The sequence below is a fragment of the Perca flavescens genome, chromosome 15 (assembly GCF_004354835.1).
Source record: "Perca flavescens isolate YP-PL-M2 chromosome 15, PFLA_1.0, whole genome shotgun sequence".
Classification (NCBI taxonomy): domain Eukaryota; kingdom Metazoa; phylum Chordata; class Actinopteri; order Perciformes; family Percidae; genus Perca; species Perca flavescens.
Genome location: NC_041345.1, coordinates 23,707,650 through 23,731,525, shown reverse-complemented (window position 1 = coordinate 23,731,525; position 23,876 = coordinate 23,707,650). Strand labels below are relative to the sequence as shown.

Here is a 23,876-nt window from a genome sequence, read left to right as displayed (position 1 = left end):
GGGGAAAGTCAGGTGTTGCAGCAGCACAAAGACAGAAGTACAGTTAAATAAAATAAATAAAATAAATAATAACTACAAGAAGAACAATACAACTAGACAAATAAAAATAAAAATAGAAAACTATAAAAGAGGATTTAAAGACAAAGTTAAGAGGTAATGTCAGCAATATGTAAACAGCATACACCAGACTATATACAATGTATATAATAATAATAATAATAATAATAATAATAATAATAATAATAATATAGTATGGGATATAAGATATAGTATATGGAAATATAATATTATTATTATTATTATTATTATTATTATTATTATAGGCCTAGTATAACAATGTATGCTAGTACAGCAGTATAATATAGAATATCAAATTAATATGGTACAGTAAAGTAGTAAAGTATAGTACGGTATAACATAGTTTACAATAATTTCTACTAATATGATATATTAAAAAATATATAGTAGAACATAAAATAAATATACAAATATTTACTGTTAATGTGTTTAGCGAAGCAGCCAATCAGTTCTTTGAATTCAAGCCCGATACCCAATCAAACAAATGACGTCAGCGTAACGGACATGAATAAAATCGCGTGGACAACCGAAACGAGGGCGGGGAGGTTGTTAACTGTACTCTGCTTGACTCCACCTGTCGGCGGTGTCTCCGAGTCTTAAAACAAGCGCACTAGTTAGTTTAAACGCGTCAGCCAATCGGCGCTTCTCTAGTACTATCTTCGCTGCGGAGCCGTCCAATCATGAGCGCCCTTTTCTTTGTTGTTGGTGATGACATGAAAATATTGTTGTTGCTGCTGGTGGAGGCTGCGGAGACTCAGCGGTGGGAGACAAGCAAGCAGGCAGGAACGGGTTTGGAGGATTTGAGGCGTTCAGAAAACTCGATCCAAGTGAAGATTTCATTTATTTAGTTGTATTTTCGACTTTACAGCAACTGCGTGTTGCGGGGAAAGCGGTCATGTCGGTGAATATGGACGAACTCAGACATCAAGTCATGATCAACCAGTTTGTTTTGACGGCTGGATGCGCCGCCGATCAGGCGAAGCAGCTTCTACAAGCGGCCCACTGGCAGTTTGAGGTGAGACTGAACGTTTCCTCTAGCCTGCTCTTATAATGTCTGACCGCTTATTGAATATTCCAGCTGTACTCGAGCTGTCGGCACATTTAAATGAACTCCTCGTGTCGGTTATTTCGAGTGTTTTGTGTCCTGCTTGACGACCATGCGCTCCTGTAGCTAACAATAGCTAAGTTAGCAGCACTGAGGACGTGGTACTTGGTCGTGTTTTTTTTTTTGTTTACATTATAGACAGGAATTCACCGTGTCATTGCCAGGCTAATTGTTGTTAGCCTAGCTGCTAGCCGCCTCTATAAAACAATATGGTCGCTCAAGCTAGCTAGGTTATTGTTTTATGATTCAATGGCTGTTATCGAAAAACAAATAGCTTGATGTCAAATCACTGTTGCCATCTTGTCTGATAACATGTTCTCATCCATTACTCACTGATTTATAAACTACAGGTTTGGCTTGTTTGTTCAGATCAGATCTCACAGGATGATAAACTGAACCTTTCCTGCTGAACGGGTCCAAAGCAATCCCTCAAATCACATTTCATGTTATTTAACTAGTTAGAAGAAAAAATATTTCTAGAATTTAATATGTTTGCTGAACTGCTAAAACCACTGATTATTTAACTTTTTGGTAATTGTACAAGTGGAGATCAGTTGTGGAATGTAGCTCAAGTATTACAAATTTGTACTTTTGAGTATTTCCATTTCATGCTACTTCATACATGCTGCTTTGTACTAGGGGTAAAAAATCCATACAGCATAGTATCGAGATATTTTTCGTGGCAATACTGTATCGATACACAGACGCCAAGTATCGATCTTTTACGATATATGTGTTGGTCAGTTTGTCTGCTTGACAATCTCCATTTTGCAGCAATAAAATGGAAGTGAGATGAACAAACAGAGAAATGTATATTTTTAGATAAAACAGATGTTGACAAAATTGTCCTTTGGGGACATCATTTGAAATTGGGAAAAATCTGAAGTTGGAAAAAAGGTAATACATTGCAATATATCGCAGAATGTTTAAAATCGCAATAATATCGTATCGTGACATAAGTATCATGATGATATCGTATCATGAGGCCTCTGGTGATTCCCACCCCTACTTTGTACTCCACTACATTTATCTGACAGCTTTAGTTACATACTGTAGTAGATGACAGTCTTTCATCCCCTTCCTGTCCAATGAAAACCACGTATCTCCAGATGTGTTGATTTTGAATGTTTGTGATAAACTGATGGATAAAGTTTTCCTTCATGTGTTGAAAAAAATTCCACTTCTTAAGCTAAATAAACTTTTTAAAAATCCTTTTTGGGGCAGCTGAAAAATGTATTGTCACAAAGCTGAAAACATGGTTGTTTTTCTGACACCATGAAAAGTGATCTCTTTAGAGATACAGGGTTCTCACAGGACAGCGACGCTATAAACATACAATGATCTTGGGATGCACCACCCAACGGTATATAAAGGAGGTAAAATTAGCACAACCTTAAACATCTACAGCAGTAAAATGCAACATACACATTAATGCAGCAGTAATAATAATCCAGAAACCTCATATATAATAGGTACAACACTGACCAGGAACATTTTACTGCACAGTACATACTTTTACTTTAAGTACATTGTGTTAGTTAAGTAAGGTTTTGAATGCAGGGCTTTTACTTGTAGTGGATTTATTTGTATTTGCACAGTGTATTTTCACTTGTATTAGTGATTTTACTGCAGTAAAGGATCTACTTCTTCCACCACTGCAGCAAATATAGAGATCAGACTCACTATACTTAGAACTAAGTGGTCTGACATTGATCCTAGTCTTGTTCAGTTATATATAGACTGATTAAGATGCGTTAGCCTTCCAGCTGTTCTCATAGTACACAAGCCTTCCTGTGCTATTAACACTTATTAAAAGCTGAAATAATTAGTTGAGTAATCTATTCCCGATTTCTCCAGTGTGAGGATCTGCTGCTTTAGTCTAATACGAGTGTAAAGTGAATTTATTTGGACTCAACCTGGGAAACTGTGATGTGACATATTTCACTATTTCAGACCAGACATTTTATAGACCAAGTGATAAATGAAAAAAATCAAGAAAATAATTATCAGATAAACAAAAAAAAATGTGAATAAACATTAGTTGCAGCTAGGGATGGGCAATATAGCGATATTATTTCGATATCAATATATGAGACTACATATCGTCTTAAATTTTGGATACCGTAATTTTGGATATTGTAATATCGCAATATTTGTGTTGTCTTTTCCTGGTTTTAAAGGCTGCATTACAATAAATGTATTTTATTTTCTGATCTGTTCTAGCTGTTCTGTTATTTGCCTTTAACCACTTAAGACATTATATCCACAGTAAAAATCTCCTAGTGTAAATATTTTGTGAAAGCAAAAGTCCACCCTACAATATTGTCACAATATCAATGTAGATGGATGTATTTGGTCGAAAATATCGTGATATTTGATATATCAGCTCTAGTTTCAGCCCTACAGTTACTATTTTGAGCATCATGTTCATATCTGGGGTTCGAATGCAAACATGAAGCCCTCTGGCTGTGTGTGTGATATATATCAGGCCTCTTGAACAGCTGACAGACACCTGAAGGATCTCTGACATCCTGCAGATGGTTCTGTTCAGACCACACCTCCATCTGTTGGGGCTGAGGGCTCATTGTTGGGCCAGCTGGTTCACCGGAGGAGGAGGAGGAGGAGGAGGAGGAGGAGGAGGAGAAGAAGAAGAAGGAGGAGGGAGGAGGAGGAGGAGGAGGAGGAGGAGGAGGAGGAGGAGGAGGAGGAGAAGGAGGAGGAGGCTCAGCTCCTCTCAGGTATTTGTTGTGATTGACTTAACTTGCTCAGGAGCTTGGTGGTGTCAGATTGACTCAGGGCTGAAGTGAGAGGACATTTTTAGTTGTAAAGTAGAGCTGAACAAGTCAATACTGTAATGACAGTAATAGAGCCCTGGCAGATATGGGATTTTTGAGACCAGTAGCGATTTTAGAGGGGATATATTCCTTGAAAATCGGATTAGGGCTGCGTATCGTTAAAACATTTTTTGATACCACTACCGATACCAATACTAGGGTTACACTATTCCGAAAATGTCACTATTCGATATTGATTTTTCAAAAAACGATTCACAGTATGTAAATGTAGTTACTTTTCCCTTGTTATTGCATGCATCATTGCAATTCTATGAATTGATTTTGAATCGATAGAGCTTGAATCGCGATTGGTATGTGAAACTATTTTTTGCACACCCCTAACCAATACCGTGACTTCCTAAACGATACTTTTTCGATACCAATTTTATGAAACAAAAAGAAATGACATTACGGCACAAATCTTTTTATTTATTTTTCAGCTCCTGCTACGTGAACTCTGTGCGTAACGTAGAGTTTGTTACGACATGTAACATTAAACAGCCAATAAGCAGCATTATTAGATCTTGGTAGAAGCATGCTGCATGTTGATTGGCTCATTGACACTGATGAGATTTACTCCTTAGGTTTTGAAAGTTGGTATTGAATGACGAGGCATCTTGATACTCTGTACTTGGAGGCAATCTCAGTCAGTGCCTAAAAATAAATGATATACCCAGCCCTACCGATTACCACACACGGCCGATAGGGAATATTGAAGCTGGAATTAAAATACACCTATTCTGTGTGAAGATATGACCAGTATTAGTCAGTTGCTGAGCGTTTCAATAAAGAACTATGTAATGACACCATTTCAAAATCACTCCAACCAGCGTTTGCTGCATTATATGTTCTTTGCAAAAGGTGTTCATATTTGCGCATATAGCAGACAACATATTCGCTAAGCAACAGTACAGAAAAATCTTTAAAGCAAAAATGCCAAACATTTGACTGTCAAACTGAAACAGAAGTGTGTGCTGAGAATAAATTGGGATCTAGGAGATTCTAAAGGAAATGTCCCATATTCTCTGATGGCTTGCAGACAAAGTAACTGTAAAATCAACTAATCATCACGTCACCTTTTAGTATCGCCTCAGCTCGCTTGGAACCCCGACTGAGGTGGTACTAAAAAAAGTACCGGTTAGCAGGTACCAGGGACTTTTTTTCATAATTGAAAACCAAAAAAGGCGAGTTGAGCCGGTACCATGTAATGGAAAAGTGCCATATGTCTGATAATAATACAAAGTATTTCTTCTTCCAGCCTTTTCAGACAGTTCATTTCAACTTTCATCTTTGACAGTATTACAGTTCCGTTTCCAGCTTTTCTAATAAGCTCTTCACTTATTTGGGTAATGCAGTTTAGCTTCCAACTCTGACATTTTTTCCAGATGTTTCAGCAGTGCAGTGCAGTGCAATGCATTTGAGGTTTAAGATTTTTCATACAATTTGTTTCATATTTCTGCATTTGTGAGTCATTATCAGTTACAAAATATACTCAGACCTCACAATGTTCTACATCTTTTGTCATATTCAACTTTTAAAGCCAACAGTTCAGTTTAGCGTCCGCTTTTAACTTTTTAATGAAATTCATACTTATTAAAACGATTTCCACTTTTTCAACTGTTCTTACTTCTTCAACTTTTTTGAAGCTATTCACCCAGTTTAGCTTTAGCAATTCAGCATTTCCACGCATTTTCTGCAGGAAATGCATTTTCTAGTTTATTTTTAATTTACCCCATGTGGTTGGCTAAATGTAGAAAGACTGCAACTACAGAGTATTTTAAACGATGATTAATCCGGCTAAGATATTCTCGATTAATAAGCTAATCGTTCGGAATAGGGGTGTAAGAAAAAATCTATACACATGAGTATTGCAATATTTTATTTTGCAATACTGTATCGTTTTTTGTTTTTTTTAGTTTACGTGCAAAAATAGTCATTGTGGTCACAGTGGTTCACGTTTATGTTGTGTTTAAACCCCCTACCGCTGACCACTAGTGTCCTTGCCTAGCAGTGCCTAACTTTTTGCTAGAAGCTAACAATGTAGCTAGGGCTGAACTTTGGCCTACTTAGCATATAAATATTAGCTCACTAAGAACCTGTGAACCACAATCCAAAACTGGCAGTTTGACTTTCTCTGTAACGAATTGTTTACCTAAAGTAAACTTCTTTGGCTTTTATGCACATTTCCTGTCAAATTGGGTCAGTGGACTGATGGTTTCAGCGCTGATATGCATGATGTATGTGAGACTAGAGAACACAAGGTGCTATTGTGTCTGGCTCCTCTCTGTCAGGGTGAGAGCGTACTGGAGTAAACCGACTATTGTTTGTGTCGGTGTGACAGCAGTGGCCTGGTTATTCTCTGCGTTCTGGTTCTGGCTGTAAGCCGAGGCCGAAGGCGTCTTCTGTCCTCAGCCGTCACCCTGAGGACCGCCGGTGGCATTTCAAAACGAAGATCCATTTTAATTGGGGAATCGATTTATTTTTAACCTGGCCCTGGCTAACTGCTAAGCTAATGTTAACTAAGTTTAACACTATCATGGAGACCTAAAAGCATTTTAATTGACAGTTATTTAACACCATGTTTTCTTCATTGCTGTAAGCAATTTTAAGTTTTTACAAGAAGAGACTTTTGAGTCCTTTCATTGTTTAAAATGTGACAACAATCAAACACTTACGCAACAACATACTTATACTAATCACTTTAAAACTTCCCTGCTACATTACATTAACAACCTTTTCTTCACTGTGATGTTTTTGGTCTACTGACGAAAGGAAAAAAGAAAAATCTCTCATAAAGGAGCTTTTAAAGAAACCCGGTAAACTCAGTTCCACTGTTGTGTAACACAGTGTTTGTGTTTACAGCAGCAGGAAATGTGAATGGACAGTGTGTGACATTAAAGTGACCAAACCAGGTCCTGAGAAAACGAGTGAGAGGAGACAAAGAGCAGCGCCGACTCAGAGGCTCTACACACAAAAGCAGCAGAGCATTTTGACGCTTTTGAGATGTGTGTCACGTTGTACGGCAGACATTCCTGCACTACCGCTGCTGTTGTCAAACAACCAGAGCGTGGGAGGGAGGATGGGGGGGCACTGCATTCATTTAAGTGTTGGTGAGAAAGAGGCCTCCGGTGAAGGGAAATGGAGGCTACGCTGAGCAGTAAAACAAGCTCACACTCTGTCTGATACTTCCTGTCCTCTTAAAAACACGGTGCAGCCCCTCATGGGTCATCATCACATTTGTCACACTTAGTGCTGGGTATCGTTCCAAAAAGTTTGATACCGATACCGGGACTTCGATACCGGTTCCTGAACAATACTTTTTTTCTACACCAATTTTATAAAAATCCATTTTAACAAAAGAAATTACAACATTACGGCACAAATCCTTCATTTAGGGCACGTATGTATGTATGTATGTATGTATGTATGTATGTATGTAACACAGCGGCCGTGGGTTTTTGACCCCGACCTGCAGCCCTTTTGCTGCATGTCATTCCCCCCTCTCCCCTTTCATGTCTTGAGCTGTCCTCTATAAATAAAGGCCTAAAAATGCCCCGAAAAATATCTTTAAAAAAATTAAAATCCTTCATTAATTTTTCAGGTCCTACCCCATCTCTGTTCGTTTTTCCTGCCTGTCTCTACGACGTGTAACATTAAAACAGCCAATCACAAACATTATTAGATCTTGGTAGGAGCATGCTGCATGCTTATTGGCTCACTGACGCTGATGAGATTTACTCAGTAGGTACTGAAATTTGGCATTGAATGACGAGGCATTTCTTCGATACCAAGGAGGCAATTCGGTCTGTGCCTAAAAAGTATTGAATTCTGTACCCGGCCCTAGTCCCACTTACTGGCTGCTCCGCTGCACGACAAAAACAAGCGCTCCCAACAGCTGTTTCACTTCCACATCCCACATTAGAGGTTGATTTGTCCTCAAAACCTTTTAAAAAGTGAACCAGCAACTGCATTCTAAACTATTAAAAACTCCTTTTGGAGAAACAGGACTCTTATAATGCAGAATAATTACACATATTTGTAGACTGGTGAGTTCACTTCCCCACCCCGATTAGCTTCTCCCTAAATGAATGGCGTGACATCACCCCCCAGCGTTTCCCATCATCCGTATGAATCAGCCTGTTGTCTCATTCAGAGCAATTATCAGCCGTTTTTTTTCTGTTTCTCCGAGGTCATGAAGTGTGTGTGTGTGTGTGTGTGTTTGTTCACGCCAGCCTTGTTCTGTGGTCACAACAAAGAGGAACGATGCAAGAAGCCAACTCATTTCCCTGTTTGTGCAGGGAGGCGGCCATGAGAGCTGCTGTTGACACTTTACACTCTCTGCAATTAATCGTTTTCTTCAAAATGCCATTCAGTCACTTTATTAATCGTTTGGTGATCAAAGGTTAGAGAATAGTGAAAAAATAAGTCAAAGTAATGATCGTCTTTATGATATTAAACGAAATATCTTTCGGGTTTTGGAATGTTTGATGGGTAAACCAACAATTTTTGAATTTGTCAACCTGGCCTTTTTAGAAATTGAGATTTATGACATTTTATGAACCAACCGATCAGTTGCAGCCCTTGATGAACAATTCAGTGTCCGTGTGCTTCAGTTTCACTCTGTGTCAGTTAGCTTGTGGCTAATCTGAAAAAGCCTCACTGTGGTCTGTTAACCCGATGTTAGATCCCAGCGTGGGGATAATAGTTTTATCCTGGGTGTTAACTGACGCACAGGCTGATGGCGAAGAGAGGGGGGGGGGGGGTCAGTTCATCCCCCAGGGATGAAATAAAGCCAAATGTTTGACTTCTATTTATGTTGTTATAAATTATAAATCAAAGTGCTCCTAACACAATCTCTCTCTCTCTCTCTCTCTCTCTCTCTCTCTCTCTCTCTCTTTCTGCAGACGGCCTTAAGCTCCTTCTTCCAGGAGGCCAACATCCCCAGTCACCACCACCAGATGGTAGGTCCACCCCCCAAAAAAAATAAAAAAAGAAGGCATGTGTGGCTGAACGCAAGCTGAATCCCTCAGTACTGGACAGTGGGATGAATGAACCTGCTTACCTGCTGGTTTCAGACACACAGCTGGGCTTTACACACCAGCTGCAAGTTTCACACCTCTGGTCCTAAAAACAGTCGCACAAAGAACATTTTCTATTGCAACGGATAATATTTGAAGCAGGTTATAAAACTAAAAAAATAATGTAGCGGTTTAAAACGGTTGCAGTACTAACATTCATCTCACCTGCGTGTCATATAAGATTCAGGTCTTAAGCAGTCGCTGTTCTCAGGCTCCCTCCAACAATGCTGCTTAAAAATATATATACAAGCAAAACTCGCAGTCAAAATGAAAATCCAGGACATAAAACACAAAATAGTGCAGATGCAGGAATAATGTATATAATATATTACTGTAGTGGAGAGGAAAATGTAAACTGCGGTGTGTGTGTGTGCATCGTCCAACGTTTTAAGCTTTCTAAACACGCAGAGTCGAGCCTGCTCGGTTTTTGTTGAATGCTCTGAATTCCCAGGCCCTCTGAACTACCCACAATGCAACCCAAGTGAACCCATTCTAATATTTAAAAAGGTGAAGGGCGCTTTGGACTCTGATGGAAAGTCGGTGTTAAATTATAATTTTTTTGCTTCTTCTTAACATTTGTTGTGTCTCGTGTGTGAAGTTTCACATCTCTCTTATAAAACTAAAAGTGTATGGTCATTTAGGACACAAACACATCACAGAGGGTGTGTCGCGCTCTGATCTCGGTTACATTAAGAGTCTTTCTGCTTTAAGGATGGGCGTGGGCACGGTTTAATCTTTAATTTCAGCCCTGTAGAACGGTAATTACCAGCTTACGAAAAGGAGTGACTGGACAAAACTCAGTCTGAATGAATCAAATAATTATTCCGTGGCTTTGGAGATTCGCGTCATCGGGTCGTGGGCCTGGTGCTGTGTGTTACGCAACCCTGTTTCTTAACTGCGTGCGTATCGGCGTCTTCTCTCTCGGGGTTCGTCGGATCCTGATCATGCAGGAAGAGCATGCCGACATCTGCCGCCGTGTTTTGTTTTCAGTCTGTTTCTCTTCCTCCTTCTCCTTCCGTCTGCTCTTGTGTGGGTGTACGTGCCTGTCGCTTGCTCTGGGCGGAGCGTGTCGAAGCTCGAGGAAGGAGGAAGTGTGTGTGTGTGTGTGTGTGTGTGTGTGTGTGTGTGTGTGTGTGTGTGTGTGTGTGTGTGTGTGTGTGTGTGTGTGTGTGTGTGTGTGTGTGTGTGTGTGTGTGTGTGTGTGTGTGTGTGTGTGTGTGTGTGTGTGTGTGTGTGTGTGTGTGTGTGTGTGTGTGTGTGTGTGTGTGGTGTGGTGTGTGTGTGTGTGTGTGTGTTTGTGTGTGTGTGTGTGTGTGACATCATCTCGGGCAGTTTGTTATTGTTTTGGGTGCAGGCAGTTTCATTGTGTGTGAGAGGGCTGTACAGCTGCACACGTCTGAGAGAAAGATTGGAGCAACCCAGGGGGAGCATCAGCTGCAAGACACACACACACACACACACACACACACACACACACACACACACACACACACACACACACACACACACACACACACACACACACACACACACCCTCCTCCTAAGCTCAAGCTGTCCCAACATGGCTCTGAGCACGGAGGAGAAAGAAGTCAGTGGTGCCGCAATAATGAAACTTTACTGAAAGATGAACTCGTTCTTAACCACAGAAGAAAAGTAGTGTAAAGACAGAGAGGACACTTCAAACAGGACTTCATGACTTTGTTACAGAGACATCAAACATCAATTCATAAAAAAAAGAAAATAATAATAAACCAGACGTGTAAAGACAAAACTGACATTTGCAGAAATATTACTTCCAAATATTATGAAGAATTAAATATTAGAAACAAACAGTGAGTTCAGACTCATCGGTAGTGAGGGAACTGGTTCTGTGGCATGTTAAAACATGAAGGTCTGAAACTGTTTAGTTATTTGGGCAAACTAGCAGCAACATGAGATAAACTTAATCGATCTTACGCAGGAAATAGAAGCTCCGCAGCAGAAGCACAGATGTAAAGTACAGATAGGTAACTTTTAAAAATTGAATACTTTTATACATTTAAACGAAACCTTTTTTTCAGGTTTCGTTTAAATGTATAAAAGTATTCCATTTTTTATGAAGGAATACAAACAAATGTGTATTGGTGTTTTAAGCCCCCAACGTCTCCTTCCAGGCATCGCTGCCTGGAAGGCACTAGGATTAGGCAATGGTTAGGGTTAGGGTTAGGGTTACGGGCCTTGAAGTCAACGCTCGCAGCGCTGCCTGGAAGGAGACGTTGGGGGCTTAAAACCCCATCGAGCCAAAGAAATGGTCACTGTTGAGGTTAGGAGACGAGGATGTTGCAATAAAACAGCAAAAAAATAAATAAATTGCAATTTGGGTCTCATGTTGGCAGCTTGAAATTCAGTATTACACTTGGCACCGAAACAAAGTGTCTCACACACTCATGCAGGAGGTAAACAGCTGAGGAGCGTGGGTTTTTAGTTCCCCTCCAGCTGAGAGGACCCCTCCTCTATTTCTGTCTGCTATCTGATCTCTGTGTGAGTTGAGTTATCATTTGAGGTGTGTGTGTGTGTGTGTGTGTGTGTGTGTGTGAGAATAACACTCTAATTGGTGCTCTCACTGAGGACGTTTGGCATTTAGCAGCATATCACATCTCCACGGAGATCCTGAAGGAGATCTCTAAGTTCACTGTCTGCAGTTAAAAACATAATTTAGTAAGCTGATCAAAGGCTAGGTTATAGTTATCAGCTCTTCGATGATAAAGTACTTTGGGAACATGTTTTTGACCCATTTCTTTTAATTTGACAAAATATGTCAATCTGTTCAACGCGTCAGTGTTAAATAAAGACCCTTATCTAAATAAAATAAAGTCACAGAACTACAAGAGGAAACATCTGATCAAATAATAAGTAAACAAACCTATTCTTAAAAGAATCTGCATTTAAGAGCAAATTTCCATATTGGACACTTTTCGCTACCAGAACTGTGTCCCTGGCTTTGAAGCAATATTTAAACCTTCATCTTGGGAAAAACATTTGTGGAGCAGACTGATCTCATGAAGTGGCGTACGTATGACACGCCAATTTGTTATCAAGACGCATGGTCCCTTTTTAGCGTGTTTATCAAAGGCGTTGGGCCGCCATTGACCTACATTACGTGTGAATTTTTGCCGTAACGAGTAGTATGAAAGGACATAAGTCCGTGGAGGGAGGTTGGATGGTGTGGTGGATGGGTAAAACACAGGACTTTCACCCAGGAGAGCCGGGAACGCGTCCCGCGTGTGGCGTTTTTCAACTATTCTTTTTTTTTTTTTTTTTTTTTTTTTTTTAAGCCTTCCCCAATGTTTCTTCCCTAAACCCAACCGTTTATTGTTTTCCTAAGTGTGTGACGTTGATCACCGTTGTGTTTTTGTGTTACTAAAGCCTTTCCCAATGTTCTTTTCCTAAACCCAATTTTTAATTTTTAATTTATTTTTGTTGTTCTCGCGATAGCACGGCACGTTCTCGCGAGTATGTTTACATCCGCTGTATACAGCGTAGACATACACGTGGATAGCTCAAATGCGTACAGATAACACGGCACTTGGCTTTAGGAATTTGGCGTGTATGTTTACGCAAAGTCATGATGCCATGTTGCAGTTAACTAAATAAATAAAAACATGAAAAATACTTGTAAACTTGTAGTACTTGTAAAATCCTGACTACAGCTGAGGGATTAAAGTATTTCGAGCCAAAGTGATGGAGGGAACCTCTCTCAGAAGGTGAAATAACGTGATAATGTGATGTTGACATTATTCAGGAGAATCTCTGTGTTTAGGAAAATCCAGTGAGCTGTTCAACTTTAAACTTCTTTCTGTTAACATCCTTCCTGTCGTGTTTGTTCCACAGATGTGTACTCCCAGAAACACTCCCGCCACGCCGCCCAACTTCCCGGACGCCATCACCATGTTCTCCAAGCTGCGGGCGTCTGATTGTGGCCCCGGCGCGGCCAGCGGCCCCTCCCAGGCGTCCATGGCCTGCTCCCCCCCGGCCCCCTCCTCCTCCTCCACGTCGGGCTTCAGCTCCTTCTGGGCCTCGTCGCCGCCCAACCACCAGCCGGCCTGGCTGCCCCCGTCGTCGCCCACGGGCCACCACATGCACCACCACCACTACCACCACCACCACCACCACCACATGCAACAGACTCCGATGTGGCCCCCCGTCTCTCAGCCCAGCAACTCCCAGCAGCCCCCCGTCGTATCGGTGCTCCACGGTCAGAGATGAGACTGAGCGGCGGGCTGCCTGCGAGGGGGGGGGGGCAGGGAGAGGGGGTCTGTTTCATGTGTAGCCAAATCGGGTTTGGGAGCAGGTGGGTGGGAGGGAGGGATCAGGGGGTTCACGTGTGGAATGAGAGGAAATGGGGAGAAAAAAAAAAGACAAAGACACTGTTTTCCTCTCGGTTTTTTTTTTTTTTTTCTAAACTGAAGACTCAGCTGGAGACGCTCTTCCTCTCCGTCTTCATCACAAGTCACCCGAGCCGAGGAAGAACCTGAGCGCGGTCTCCGATGGCGACACTGAGAAACTTCTTTCTTTTCATCATCAATGCAAACAAGCCCAGGACCCAGCAGAGCACTCTGAGGATTGGAGCCATGTTTTTTTTTTTAGAAACTCTTCTTCTTTCCGAGGGTTCAGAAGTCGGCAATAACCAGCAGATACACAAACAAAAAAATAACGGCTCGTGAGTGAAATGGCCCTCAGACGCACGGAGCATGTGTACAGTGTGCACAGGACTCTAGAGGTGTGTTTGATTTCCAGCCATAGAAGGGCATCACACAGTGAGACCTAACTGTGGCTGGATGACACGCCCGTATATATCAACAGTCAGTGCATCTCATGTATTACCTTTACGTCTGCGTCACAGGACCGATTCCACCACTCACACACACACACACACACACACACACACACACACACACACACACACACAAACACGTGGTGACCTTTGAAACGCCCAGAAGGTTGTTTTAAAAAAACAAACATTTAGCACCTCAAAGACTGACCTGGATGACAAAATATTCATCCTGCTGCACATTAACAAGGATTTCTCACTGTTTCCCAATCCTGACAAAAGATGGTTTCTGTCTCTGCTTTGAATATGTCGGACTTGAAAACAAAATAAAGTTTTATCATCAGTTTGATAGAGAGCCAGGGTCATGATGTCACTTCCTGTCTAGCGTCTGATCCACCAGCTCCTGTAACTCCTGTCATTTCTAATTCCGTATTTCTTTCATCTAAAAAAAAAAAGAAATGAGGCAAGTTTACTTTTTCATATTCAGCTTACTTTGTGAGCATACAAAAACAGAAAAAACTACACCCTCATGAGAATCTACCAGTACATTCTGTGGGCTTATGGGCAATGGTGTCCTTTAAAGGCAGCTAAAAACAGAAATATTGAATAAATGACAATATTAGGTCAACACAACTTCTTCATTATCTTTACATTATTATTATTATTATTATTATTATTATTATTATTATTATTATTATTATTACATGAAGTAAATCTAGGGCTGGGTATCGTTAAAAAAAAAAATTTAAATGCCAACGCCAACGCCAGTACTACTGAAGTGATACCGATACCAATAGACTTTTTATTTCTTCTTCATTTGATACCCATCATGTGAATTGAAGCATTCAGTTGCGTCAAATGCCAGCACCACCCTTCCTCGACCAAACAATTTCTACACAAATGCATTTCGAAAGTGTTCAAATTATTTAAATTTATTTAAAAAGTATAGCCAAACTTTTGTTTTGGTGGCATCTCGCCACGCTGAACTACCAACTCTATCAAATACGCCGCGCTCGGCGCCAATCCCGCGTCGCATTAGATCAAAGAACGCTTGCGGCGTATTTTCAGTTTCCTTCCGCTTTCTTTGTGTTGGAATTTTAAATTTGGTGGATCTATGAGGACTATGGTTAACTGCTCCTCAGATCTCTGCAGGGTAAATCCAGACAGCTAGCTAGACTATCTGTCCAATCTGAGTTTTCTCTTGCACGATTATTTTTGCAGCGGCTCTGTGCGGAGTTTAGCATCGCCCATGACGATTCTGATTGGTTTAAAGAAATGCCATTAAACCAGAGCACGTTTTCCTCCCATCCCCAAATGCTATGTGGAGTAGCCAGACCCTCCTTCAGCGTGCTCTGGAGGGGGGTCTGGCAAAGCGAGACTACCAGTGGCAGCACAGCGCAACTTCCTGTTTGGACAAAAAGAATGCATCTGTTGAGTTTTGTCAGGATAAAACTACTTTTAAAGTGGATGTTTTCTGGGGCTGTACGTACTCGCCAGTGCCAGCGTTTTAGGCAGTATCAGAGGCATTTCCAATACTGGTATCAGAACAACACTAGCATCGAGTACCGATACCCAGCCCTAAATGAATCCCACTAGTACTGTTGGCTGGATTTATTACAAATGTCAATGGAAGTTCTGATTGCACGTCGGCTCTCCAGTTCAATAAATTATTTTATATTTTTATACAAAACTTCGATGTTTCTCGTGTCGTACAAAAAGAACACGGACATATTTCTGTCTACCTGGATGGAAAATACAGTGGCAAAAAAAATCTTTTATGTTGCAGCAGACAGAATATTATTTCATCCAGATGGATAAAACAGTGTTTGAGGATTGTGTAAATCCCTTCGTAGGCTATATAATAAATATGATGATAACACACGAGAGGCACAAACTGTCATGTTGGACAAAGACACAGTGAATGATGAATTGTAAAGTAAAAAATATGATTGATGAGTTTAGTGGAACGGCAATAATTTGATAATTAGAAGAGCTGTTTTTTTTTTATGAGTCCTTTCAGCCTGACTGTCAGACTATTAACGGCGCCGCGTTGCTCCAGTAGGAGTTTTGTAATTCTTGAGATTGCTGGAAAACCTCATTAAGTTCATCGTTGAGTTAGGGCCGATTGATTTCCTGTTTTATTGATATCCAGTCAGTCTTGTAAATAAAGCCCCAAGGTTGCAGTCGTGATGATGAACTCACAAAAACACACATTTGAATCGGATTGAAGAATATGTTGGAGGTACCGATGCCATGTCTCTGTCTCTCCGTCCGTCTGTCTGCCTGCGGGGGTGGGGGGGGGGGTTTAGAGGCCAACTCAGTGATTTTCCACACAACCTTTCAGACACTCAACCACTCCTACCTCTGTCTGTCTGAATGGGAGAGGCCCCACATGTGCTCTGAATGTATTCTCTGCTGCAGACACAGACAGGATCAGAGGGTTTAAACAAGTACAAACTGCTGCTAAAGAATTTACAGCGGAGCTCGACGGACGGACGAGGTGGGGGGTAATTGTGAAGATCCACACACAACAAAACTCCATGGGACTTTGTGTGCGCTTTCCTCTGCACACACACACACGCACACACACACACACACACAAAATAAATCACCAGTAGATTAAATAATGAAAAACAGAAAGTCACTTTCATTTCACGAGGAAGAGGAAGCACTTATTGTTGACATCAGGGAGCGACGGGATGCAGAGAGAGAGAGAGAGAGAGAGAGAGAGAGAGAGAAAAGATTTTAGTTGTTCGCAGCTTCACACAGACAATCAATATTTCCACTGTTTCTGTATGATTTTCCTCTTTTATTTAGATTACAAAGGCTCACTTTGAGTCTGTCTCGCTTTCAGAGCTGTTTAAAATCCACAACCTGATATAAGATTATATTTTAAGTTAAAATATATTTCATTCATTTCTGTAGCAGATGTATTTTTTACATCTGCTACAGAAATGAATGAAATGATCTGTGTAAGTCAAAGGCAAAATCCCTCCTGAAACACTCAGAAAAACAGATGTTTTACACCTCTGGACTCGTTTTGTTCTTCTTGTATAATATTTGGACTAAATGGCTCTACAGTCATCGTACAGACATGTTTACTCTCCTTTGTCTGTGTATTTTACCTCCCTTTTAAAGGAGTTTTTGCAGGTTTAATAATATTACATTGTTGTTGACCATTCTGAATGCAACCAGGACAGCTTTACATTTTCAGATTATTCTTCGTCACTTGCAGGCAGCCTTATGAAAACGTTTGCAGAAGCTTTCTAGTGCTATAATCCATCACGGTGAACATTGGAGTTACAGGATCATTGAGGGGTTACGCAGTTTAAGTGCTGATTGACCAGAAAAGTCTAGATTATTTTCATTATCCGTGTATCTGCCGGTTTCTCCATTCAGCAATGAATTGTGTGTTTTGTAAAACATCAGAAAACCTGATACTATTGTGTAAAAGAAGCAAATTCTCACATGTTAAAGATGGAACCATTAAGTACATATATTTTAGCACTGCACTTAAGTATAAGCTTTAGGTACTTTACTTGAGTATTTCCACTGTAAGCTACTTTATACTTCTATTCTTCTACATCTCAGAGGAAAATGTTGTACTTTTTACTGCTGTACATTGATCTGACAGATAAAGTTGGATAGATAGTATCATGCAATCAGCTTAGAAAATATGCTTCATTATAACTGAATTAAAACCAACCATATTCAAAGCTTAGTGCGTAACTTTTTTCAAGCTATTGCCAAATGAGTTGCTACAAAGCTAATTAAGACTATCAGCTCCACACAACGCTCTCTGTACTTCTCAGTACGGCTATGTTCGGAAGATTGTCCGACGAAGAAACTTGAGTGAAGATAACTACCTCTTCTGAAGAGTCCATCATGTTTTTTTAATCCTCCGTGTCCTCCTTGGCTACTAGCAACTGCGTGGAGGAAGGGTGGGGGTGGAAGGCTTGTATCATGTGGACGCGCCGACAGTTTTGTCGCCATTACTTAGAATTCCTCATGGGGGCGTCAAAAACTACGCACTATAGCTTTAAAGTTAAAATCAGCCAAAACTCCAATCAAATATTACCACATTACATAAATATGTTTCTGCATGAGTATGTTCACTTTGAAAACTTTGAGAACATTTTGTGACTTTAATATAAAAGAATAGTTTTATGTTCACTGTGATGGATTACACCACTCCAGAGTTTAAGTGTCTGCAAGTAGATTTGTATGCCTCACTGAAATGGATGGAAGTCAATGGAACGCCTCCAAAGGTAGAAATGATGCATTCAAATGTTTAAACAGCAACATGTCGAGAAAAAGATTTGGCTGTGATGAAAAGTGAACAGGATATCTGTCTAACAGGCCTCGGTGCTTTAAATCAGGCAGGTTGACATGTTTTCTTTGCGATGACGGGTGACCTAAGGGCAGATTTTTCCTTTAAATCAAACAGTTTGTGGACGAGTTGAGGCGAATGTTTGAATGTCTGAAATGTGCTGAACTCCTGACTGATGAGTTTTGGTGACGCTGCGGGTCGTCTGCTGTTGCGTTTAATGGACGAGCTGCGGATTTCGGGGGGGTCTTTGTACGAGCTTCCTGCAGGGTGGATTACTGGCTCAGCTCTGTGATAGGGCTCCATGCAGCAGTGTTGCACGATGATTATGGAGATGTGGAATCTGTAAAATGCAGCTGATGTGTCCCAACCACCCTGAAGATTTTACAAACTGGGTGTTTTTTGTTTTTTAAAAAAGTTTAACTTTTATTTTTGCTTTTACCAAGTGGATGACGGTATTTTCTCTCCCTGTTCTAATCCATGACTCTTTTAATAGAGATTTCTCTCAAGTACTTTATATTCATTTCCTCTGTTGAAATTTGTATTTATATGTTTAATAAAACAAGGTATGATCTGCTACTTTCTGTGGCTTCATCTTTCACTGCTGACAGCCTTTTTTTCTCACAGTTGTTTTGGTTCTTACTGTAAAAGAGCTAAAGGATGGCTGAAAGTTCTCAAACTGAAAGTTACTTGTCTTTGCATGAAGATGGAGGAAGGATGTGGTTGCAGCTCTTTCAGTTAATGTGTGATAGACCCAAGTTTCCCAACATGACACAACTGCTTTGAAAGAAGAAGTGTAGAGCTGTTGTGTTCAATGACAGGACTCCAAAAGGCGAATCATAAGCTGCTGCCAAAAAGGTCCTAAAAACAAACCACATTCTGTTTCAGGATGCAGTGAATCATGGAGCTTTAAAGAGCCACGGGAAGACAATATTCAGACCCATCACTGTAAAAGTACCAACACATTCAGTCTTACTCCAGTGAAAAGTACATGTTGTGAAATATTCTTGTTATATAATATTAACGCATTTTAGTTGGAGTCATACAGTTATGCAAAGTTAATCTTAAAATCCTCAATCTTACAGAGACATTATTGTCCAAAGTGACATTTCTCCTCTATACGTCTCACATGGTTTAATTTTGATAACAAATGATCAATATTTCACTAAAAATTAAAACAGATTTGTTTATCATATAGATGTATAGATCTTAGTTTCTTCTTCTCTTGAGACTAGAGACTAACAGTGAAAAGAACGCTATTTTTATATAGGCTAGTTTTTAGAAAGGCCTCTGCCCGGGTTAGATTTTTCCCATAAAGTAACAGAATGATTTGCAGCAGATAGATGGCGCTACAGTCAAACATTCTCAGATTTCTTTGTAACCCAGGAAAGTCTGTGTTAGCATATCCAAAAGCTTTTCCTAATATTAATAGTAATATTCCTAAAAGCTGAAAAGGAACGTAAAAGACAACGGGTGATAACGTGAGTCACACTCGATCGGGCTTTCAACAGATGGAGACAATTACAGGATTGTAATTGATTAAACCTTACCTAACCTAACCCTAACCCTAACCCCCAAACCCCGAATTGGACCTCAGGTATGTAATATGTCTATTTCATTCATAAAATAACTTTAGATTGCGCTATGTGGTTGCATGTACGTCTGTAGCCAACATTAAATGATGTCCCCCTTCCATGTAGTGCAGACGTTTTATTCATTTTACTGTGCGTTTGTGTTGGCTTACTATTTTCTTTTCCCTTGTCCCCCTGTAACGTTACTTGTGTAAAGCATCCGTGGGTTTCGTGAAATGTGCTATATGAATCTAAGTTATTATTACGTTGGTTGCTACAACAAACTCTTAATTAAATTATGTCCTGTAACTTTTATTCTCGTATTTTATTTGTTTTTAATTTTTGTATTGTTTTTAACTGCTCTTTAATGTTTTATGTAAAGCACTTTGAATTGCGCTGTTGCTGAGATGTGCTATACAAATAAAGCTGCCTTGCGTTAATGCTTTGGCAGTGACAGTGATATCGTTGTTACCCGGTTTAGCTCATGATACATCCAAAGTAGGCGAAGTTACCGTATGCTACACTTGAAATGCAACGGAATGATTTTCTGTCTGAGCAAAACATTCATCGCAACTATATAAGCTTCCGGTAAAGGCCCTATCACACAAACCTGACAGCCGACCATCAGGAGGAAAGGCAGTCGGACTGACCAGTCTCCCCGAGTTGGTCAAAAAACGTGCCTCGGAACACATCAAAGCAACGCCGACTTGTGCGTACGTTTTGCGCGTGCGTGAGACGTAATACGGTACGTCTCCATAACAGCAGGTGCCACTAATCTGTATCGTCGGCCAAAAAATTTAAACCGGGAGCTGTTTGGACGAATGCGTCACGTGGGTATGGCTGCTCCAGATTTTACAACCGAGCATAATGGCAGCTCATTCAGAATGCGATCTCGTATTTTAAGAAGATAGTTCACCGAAACGTGTTTCTGAAAACATTTTAAGCGACAAATAGGCCATGCAGTTGCTGAATCTGTCTTCATTTCAGATCGACAAAGGTCAGTTTGAAAGATTTTCGTCAGATTTTGAGAGGCTGTTTGTCACGCTAACATAAGTGCACTGATTCGCTAGTCAAGGGCTAGCACTCCACCAATCAGATAGGTCATTGAGTCTGACTGCCCACCCTCCGGCCCAGCAAGTCAGGTCGGCCAAAATGAAGGCCAACGGCCCCTCCAACGGACGACGGCACGGAACACACGGAACAGACTGGAGTCACTGACCTCGCCAGACTGTCCGACGGACGATTATCGGGTTGGTGTGTCAGGGTCTTAACTTGGTAATACAGTGGGCAATACAGCACCGTAAAGAAAAGAGCTTTACGACAGCAGGTGTGGTAAAAAAACTAGCACTTTTGTCCAAAGCGGCCGTTAGAATCAACACAAACTGAAAAGTTACATATAGCCACTTTAAGTTTGAATCTGAATGCAGGATTTCTTTTTATTCTAACAGAGTATTTTTACACTGATGTATTGGTACTTTTACTTTAGTAAAGGATGTGATAAATTCTTTCACCACTATCGTAGACATCTGAAACTACTCATTGTTTTCTTTTTAAATCCTAAAAGTAACTACAGCTGTCAGATGTATGTAATACATATATACTATGTAGTGGAGATGAAATATAATGTAGCATAAAAAAGGAAATACTCGATTAATCGATTAATGAGCAAATGTACTTTCCGTCTTCAAAATAAAATACTTGAGAATGAGGGAATCTGCCGACACATAAACCACAGACTTGAAAAGCCTCGACATGAAACCAAATTCTTCAATGTCAGGAAATGATCTGGAGCGAGTTGTGTGATTGCACCTCAAAGTAAAGTTCACCGCTCCCTTTTCATCTTTACTGGGCAACGTGTCCTTCCAGCCTGATGTTTCTGTGAACAGGATGTTGTGTAGTAGTGATGGGTTTCCCCTGATATGATGCAACACTCAGGTTGATGACCTCCTGTAACACAATGCTGGCAGTTGATGCAAACAACACCCTTTATTACTCTGGCTTCCTCAAATATGTTGTTTGGTGTTGAGGAGAGCAGCCAAGTGTGTCTCCTCTGAAGCATGTGACTTTACATCAGGGCTCTACTCTACTCAGTGTTACAGCAACATGTTACTGATATATAGATCCTAGTGTTTCCCCCAGTATATTGCAAGCCTGGTGGCCCTAAGTTGAAAGGTCAAGTTGTATTAACACAGAGCGGTAAGTTGATGCAGTAGACAAATAAATAATAAAGTTTACATTAGTAGTCGTTACTAAAAATCATTAGTAAACAGAAATTATTTTTTCTGGAGTCATGTCTAAAATAAGCATGTTAAGTTAAAGCTTTAGTGCGTAACTTTTTGATATTAATGAACGTCCGTTACATTCAAGCCATTGCCAAATGAGTTGCTACAAAGCTAATTAAGACTATCAGCTCCACACAACTCTCTCTGGATTTCTCAGTATGGCTATGTTCAGAAGATTTTGGTGTCCGGCGACTTTCGCATGCAGAAAATCAAGTGAAGATAATTACCTCTTCTGAAGAGTCCGTCATGTTTTATTAATCCTCCGTGTCCTCCTTGGTTGCTAGCAAGTGCATGGAGGAGGCGATCACGGAAGGCTTGTATCATGTGGATGCACGCACTATAGCTTTAAACATGCAAAGTAACATAACATTAGGCTACTTATCGTACTAAAGAAATAAGTTGTTTATATAAATATTGTTTTTCCTGTATGACAGAATGACTCTAAGAACAATGTATTCAATACATTGTTCCAAATAATAGACAAAGACAATACACATTAAACATTGTAACTTTCCAATGTTTTGTACTAATGCTGCATTCCAGACACAATTTTCTGCCCGTAAATTATGACTTCAAGTCACGACTCACGACTTGGTAGCGTTCCAGGCAAAGTCGCGACAAACCCTTCTTGCTAGCGTTAGTGTTAGATAGCGGCTACCCACCATTGACGTTAGCTAGCGCTAGCTGATACTAGCGATTTCTAGTCAGCAACATATTTTGGGCATCATTTAATAAACATAACCTGTAGTATACACAATCGTATGTGTATTGTTTTGATTATAATGTGCGGAATTACTTTACTTTGCCCATTTATGTATGTTTATTTCTATTTCTCACTGTTAATCTGTACAGCATCAACAGGGGTCGCCATTGTTGTTGTATGTGTGTGTGACGTCAAAACTGTAACTGGGAGTACAACGATCTTGTTGTTGTTGCTAAGTTTGGGTTTAACGGGTTTGACTGCCGTTCCAGGGCACTTTCACGGGTAGAAGGTTGTGAAAACACGAGTTAAGAGTTGCCTGGAACGCAGCATTTGTGGAAAACTTTAATCAAGAGATAGTTACTGATGTCCAATCTATGTATATGGCAATGCACACTGACACTGCCCCAGATGCCATCAGTCCCAACCCAGGTCTCTATCATGGTGCAACAATAAATGTAGCTAAACATGAACACCTGATCAACCACACAAAACTAAAACCCATATGACATAAATGTACACCCAAAAGCTTAACAGAACATTAACTTAGGACAGAAACCGTATCCCATGAGCCTTTGCATCGCTTCAGTGCAGAACAGTTTAAATGACCCCGCCCCTCCCATTGAGAAACATAACATCCTTTTTTGCCGATTGTTCACATACTGAAAACAAAAGTATTACACAATTATCAAAACCTTACACTCAAGGAGCAAATCACTGGCCCAGATGTGCACCACTATAAGCACAATGTCAGCCTCGCACTTTTTGCAAAACAATACACACAGTGATTTGCAAAATACCAAACACACTTGTAGACATTAGACACAGAAGTATATCGTGATGTCACTTCCTTGCAATTCCAAAGACTGTCAAATGACCACAACTATGAGCTGATCTGTGAAACACAGCATCAGGTATGCAAACACATGGATGCTTAATTGTAGACACACCAATCAGGTTTAAGCACTATAAAAATACAGCAGGTAAGTCTAGTATTTAGTATATTTTTTCATATCTTTTATTTTGTTTGCTGTTTTGTTTACTGTAATAGTAACCTGTACTGCATACAGTATTTTATGTTTGTCTGTTTG

General features: G+C 40.3%; 1 protein-coding gene across 1 annotated transcript; it reads left to right on the top strand.

Annotated features, from left to right (window-relative positions):
- Nucleotides 1-753: 753 nt before the first annotated feature.
- On the top strand, nt 754-13,397 carry ubald2 (UBA-like domain containing 2). The gene is made up of 3 exons (XM_028600129.1): nt 754-1,093; nt 8,922-8,978; nt 12,966-13,397. Exons 1-3 carry the CDS (start codon nt 974-976, stop codon nt 13,338-13,340), a joined length of 552 nt encoding a protein of 183 aa, XP_028455930.1. The 5' UTR covers nt 754-973; the 3' UTR covers nt 13,341-13,397.
- Nucleotides 13,398-23,876: the final 10,479 nt, after the last annotated feature.